Source organism: Sorghum bicolor, chromosome 3 (genome assembly GCF_000003195.3).
Source record: "Sorghum bicolor cultivar BTx623 chromosome 3, Sorghum_bicolor_NCBIv3, whole genome shotgun sequence".
NCBI classification, from domain to species: Eukaryota; Viridiplantae; Streptophyta; class Magnoliopsida; order Poales; family Poaceae; genus Sorghum; species Sorghum bicolor.
Window position 1 is genome coordinate 3,287,075 of NC_012872.2, and position 5,529 is coordinate 3,292,603.

At 45.1% G+C, this 5,529-nt stretch overlaps 1 protein-coding gene across 1 annotated transcript; it reads right to left on the reverse strand.

Annotated features, from left to right (window-relative positions):
* Nucleotides 1–2,077, reverse strand: LOC8078736 (clavaminate synthase-like protein At3g21360). Its single transcript, XM_002457157.2, has 3 exons — nt 1,518–2,077; nt 689–942; nt 1–472 (listed from the first exon to the last, which is right to left on the reverse strand). Exons 1-3 carry the CDS (start codon nt 1,887–1,889, stop codon nt 112–114), a joined length of 987 nt encoding a protein of 328 aa, XP_002457202.1. The 5' UTR covers nt 1,890–2,077; the 3' UTR covers nt 1–111.

The following is a 5,529-nucleotide window of genomic DNA, read 5'->3' on the forward strand; positions in this document are numbered from 1 at the left end:
TTTGATGTGATGGAGAATCTTGTAAAATTTTGAATTTTTTGGTACATCTAAACAAGGCCTTACTACCACTGTCCAGGGGGCCATGGCAGCGCATTTATATTTATACACACATCATTTACAGAGCGAGGCAAGGATGCGGCGAGGAGGCTCGAAGCTGCGGCGGGAGTGGAGGACGGCCCAGTTGTCGATGAGGAGGATGTCGCCGTGCCGCCAGGGGACGGCCACGCACTCCTCCTCCAGGACCTGGCCGCACGCGGCGATGACGTCGGCGGGCAGCGGCGAGCCGTCGCCGAAGGTCACCGCCTTCACGGGGTCGTTCCGGGCGTCCTTCCACCCCGTGTAGGCGGCGACCATGCTGTTGAACCAGATCTTCCGCCCCCGGCTCTCGTCCCACTTCACCGCGGGGATCGGGCCCATGACCGTCTTCACGCCGTCGTCCGTCCACTCCAGCTTCATCCCGAGCTTGTCAGCCCTGTTCAATGTTCATGCAGAATGGTTGAGTACGTCGAAAGTTCAGTACTCAGTAGGGAATGCATGTGGTACGGTGCTTCACCAATAACATAAGGTCATTCATGAATATCTGATGAAACTGAAAGATGTTACAAAGGCCTCAATTCTTTTGATTGGAATGCAAACGTTCCAAACTCATGACAAAATCACCACAGAATGGCAGAATGCGATGTGTTACCTTTCCTCAGCAACGGCTTTATCTTTAGTGAGAAATGTTGATTGCCATCCACGCCCGATTGGCGAAGACGGGTCATCGCCCTCTCCCAAAACCCTTGTATATATCAGCCCATCCTTCTCCAGCTTCTCCACGAATTCGGGGAATTTTTCCTTCATCCTCTTGTAGACATAATGGCTCAGTACTATTGGTGTCTCCCCGCCGCTCTTTGGTTCCACTTCACAGAAGAAGAACAGTTTGGATGGAAACGTTGGAACCTAAAAACAAAGCGTGTTGTAAACCATAATTCCACCTTGGTCATCAAACTCTGCTCTAGATGACATTATGAGCTCGAAACTGAAATTTGCAATCGCAAATAATTTTTAAATTTCAGAAAGCTATTATAGGTTACTGTTGGAGTAGAACAAAATTTAAAGTTGCTATTTCTTTTATTAACTTTCTAGATCTATTAATTTAGCAAGTAAATTATACCAAACTCCTCGAGATGCTCTAATTCCATCATGCTAACCAAACTCTGTTCTAGATGACATTATGTGGTCAAAAAATGGAATTTGCAATCACAAACTGTTTTTCATTTAACTGAAAGTTGGCAACTTGGCATAAAAATGACCACTGTATGCAGCGTTCTTACATTATTGGTTAAATAAATCTATAGCTAGAACAGTGTTGCTCACGACTGTTAATAACTTTTCCTATACCACTTTTTGAGAATTTCTAATTTTTCTGCCAAGCGAACAAGCTCTACTAGGCTTAAGCAACGCATGTTCTCGAAAAAAAAAAGGCTTAAGCAAGCCCAATTCAGTTGGCGAGGAGGCTGAAGAATTTTAATTACCTGAGCCATCTCGTGGTGGAAGGGGATCTTCTGGTCGGGCGGCGACTCGTTGGCGGTGAACACGCGGCCCACGACGTTGGTCCGCGGCGCGGCGCCGCCGACGTACGGCAGCTCCTCGTACCCAAAGGCGTCCACGGCGCGGTCGAAGTCGGCGGCCGTCGTCGCGGGGAACCCGCGCAGCAGCAGGGCCCCCGCGTCCCGCACCAGCGGCTCCAGCCGGGACGCCCGCTCGGACCGCACGGCCGCCAGGAACTCGTCCACCCCGCCGGCGCCGGTGCCGGCGGGAGCTCTCGGGACGAGCACCGCCGGAAAGGGGACGCCCTCGACGACCCGCTGCTGCGGGAGGCGCGCGCCCTCGAAGAAGCTCGCCATCGGGGCTTCGTTCCGTTGCCGGGCCCGGGCGCGTGCGTGTGAGACGGTGAGCCGTGACCGTGAGGCGCCGGTGCGAGAGGTGTCCGGATTCGTTGGGAATCCGGAATGATCCTCTGGACAGAGCGATGAACGTGGACGGCTTCGCGGGAGTTTTCCTTCTTGGGCTGCTGTGCAGTGCAGTGAAGCAGGCAGAGGCAGGAGTGGTCACACACTTTTTTTTTTTTTGAACCAGGAGTGGTCACACTTGGCAAGGTAGCATCGATGGCGACGTGAACATGTGGAGCAGCAAAATTGTACGCTTGTGTATTGTGGCAATTCATCATATCGAATCTTTAAACGTATACATTAAGTATTAAATATAGACGAAAATAAAAACTAATTACACACTTTAGTCGGAATCGATGAGACAAATCTTTTGAGCCTAGTTAGTTTATAATTAGACAATATTTGTCAAATACAAAATGAAAATGCTACAGTATCTAAACAACGCACGTGTTTTACTGCATCACAACATCTACGCGGACTCGTGGCGTCTTAGATAGAGATCGTTGATAAATTGGATAAGCCTGCCTCGTACTGTACCAAAATTTGGGCCTTGTTTACTTTTATTTTTTAAAAAAAATAGACAGTGTATTATTTTTATTTGTATTTGGCTAATATTGTTTAATAATAAACTAACTAGGTTTAAAAGACTTGTTTTGTAATTTATAGGTGAACTGTGTAATTAGTTTTTGTTTTTGTCTATATTTAATACTTCATACATGCGTCTAAATATTCGAAGTGACGAGAAATTCAAAAAAATTGCAGAATTTTTTGGGAACTCCTTGGCAGGCCATTCGGATTGCAAGAGTACCACCAGAAAGATCACAATTGGGATTCTTCGCTTAAAATTATCTACCGAATTTATCGATCATTTAATAATGTTTTTTTCTTTCATAATAAATTAAATAACAGTATTTTTAGTTATAACTTTTCAGATAAACAAACATGCTCTTGTGAAATGTCATTATGCAGCAGATGATAATTTCCAGTATTACATCTTTGCGAAGGCGCCCAAAAAAACGGACAAACACACGCACCCACTAGCGCATCCGTATGTCGGCCAAGAATAACCTCTTCCGGACTAGTTTGCACAGCCTAGTACTGCAAATATGATTTACAGATGTAGCAGGCCGGAATTGAAGCTTCTCCTGAAATAATGGGCTTAGCTGCTGACTACGGGCCGCTATCAGGTTAGCAGCCCACCTCAGAGCTTCAACTGTCAACTTATCCTTTTTCTCCTTTTCCTTTCCCACTACCTCACCGAATTACCATTACCGTGCGGTTTCTGGCCTGCAGATATATCCAAACCGAATCTAACTCATGACGTCTATCCCCAGCATAGCAGCTTGCATGCAACGCATGGATTTGGTTTGTTTTGGGCTTTAACTTTTCCCCTAGTAAAGTTTGCTAGTTTTACACTACTACTAGTCTTCACCAGGCTCTATCCAGTCAAGCAGTCCTAGAACGATCGGTCAGTCAACTTTAACATGCAGCCAGTAAAAAAGCCGCTTGAATTTATGAGCCGGCTTTATCAACCATGATAGTGTTTTTATCTCACATCAAAACAGTATCAGCCGATTCATTAGCCACAAAAACCAACAGCCGAATAACCGGAGTCTCCTCGTGCCATCCGTGCGTATGTTGTTTCGCCGGAGTCTCCTTCCCTATGTGATACACTCCTGCACATGATTCGCTCCCGCAACACATGGCGCTGACGGTTAAAGAATAGCTTAGACAGATGCGGTGTAAACTTTAGTCCTTACCATATCAAATATTTAGGCATTTAAATATAGATTAATTAAAAATTAATTGTATAGATTGAGACTAATTTACGAGACAAATCTATGAATCTTGATTTTAATATATGATTTAACAATATGGTGCTACGATAAATATGAGCTAATAATTATCTACTTCTATATAATTAGTTTATAATTAGCTTATATTTAATTTTTTTAGTTAGCATCAAACATTTGATGTGTCACGAATCAAACTTTAGCCGCTAGACCTAAACAGACAAGCACTACTCATACTCACCTGGTAACAATTTTATTTATATTTGACAAATATTATTTAATCATAAACTAATTAAATTTAAAAGATTTATTTCGCAAATTACAAGCAAACTAGTATGTAATTAGTTAATTTTTTATTTATATTTAGTAACCCATACATGTAATGTGAACTTTAATGTAACGGAAAATTTAAAAAAATTTAGAAAATTTTTTGGAACTAAACAAGGCCTCGGTTTGAGAGTTCAGACTCATCTTTAAGAAAAACAAGCAACATATAATGATTATATAATCCCATCGCGTGTTCCACGAGGAGAGGCTCACACTGTCACACGCATTTACAAAGACCACCAAGAGATCTTTCAGAAAGGAAAAGACCAACAATTAAAAAGCCTTGCCAACCAATGGTCTCCGCTGGACTTTGCAAGGATGTTCATTTATATTAAGGAAAAGTGCGTTTGGACCTCTCTCAGTCCAGTTATTATTAGTATATACTTTTGAGGAAATAGTATTAGTATATATTAAGTATATACTCATCCTTGGTTGCGACGAGACAGTTTTGTTTGGTTTTAAACGCAAACCCAATGATGCACTTGGTTGCATGCAATGCAGCATTATATTTCGTTTCGTTTCAGAGTATTAATTTCTACTAACTAATACTTTTATTATAGCGGGATTTGGACGCCTAGGACTAGGAGAAAAGGATATCCCCGTCACACTCACAACCGTGCATTGGCAACGCATCGTCGAGCTCCTTGCATTGCCTCGTCGACTCCCACACACACCATGCCAAAGCAGCGTTTGGGCTCGCGTTGGCGGCAACTGCTGATCCAAAACCCACGCACAGTACCTGTTGCGAATCTAGCCTGTGCCCCTCCGCCCGCCCGCGCGCCGCAAAAATCCTCCAAACCGTGCGTGCGTGCGTGCGTCGGTCGACTCGTCCGTCACTCGTGGCGGCTGCATGCGCTGAAAAATGCAAGAAAGAGCTTCTCCAACCAGAGCTCGCTATGAGATCCCGCGCCCGCCCTCGGCGGGACCGGAGCGGAGATGCACGCACGCGATGGCGACGCCCGCTTTGTCCGATCGATCGATCGATCGAGCGAGCAACTGGGGAATTGTTTATTGTCAGTTGCCACGCACCGACCAGCGACGCGTATGATTGTCACGGGCTGAATCGTGCTGTACTTTGATCCATCGCCGTACGATGCAGTAATGCCCCGGGCGCCCGTTGGATCGGATCGGGGACCGGAATGGTTTTGGCAACATATCATATCCCACGTGAACGCATTTGATCATGAATGAGCTCGTTCGTGCATGCCACGAAAAAGAGGTGATGGGTCTCTCGGTGGTACCGCGTGTCTTTGTTCGCCTGCCTGGAAAGGTGGCTCCGAGCAACTTCAACCAGACTCTATGAACCCCTATCCCATTTCTGAGAGATTAAAACTCAAAATCTGCTCTCCAACCGAACAACTATTTGGCTCCCGACTCTCATTTCTCTCTCTAGAACCCTTACATGCATGTAGGAGTCTCTCATCCTCTGCGTATTTCTTCTTTCTCTCTTTCGATAAAGTTGAAAAGCGGAGCTG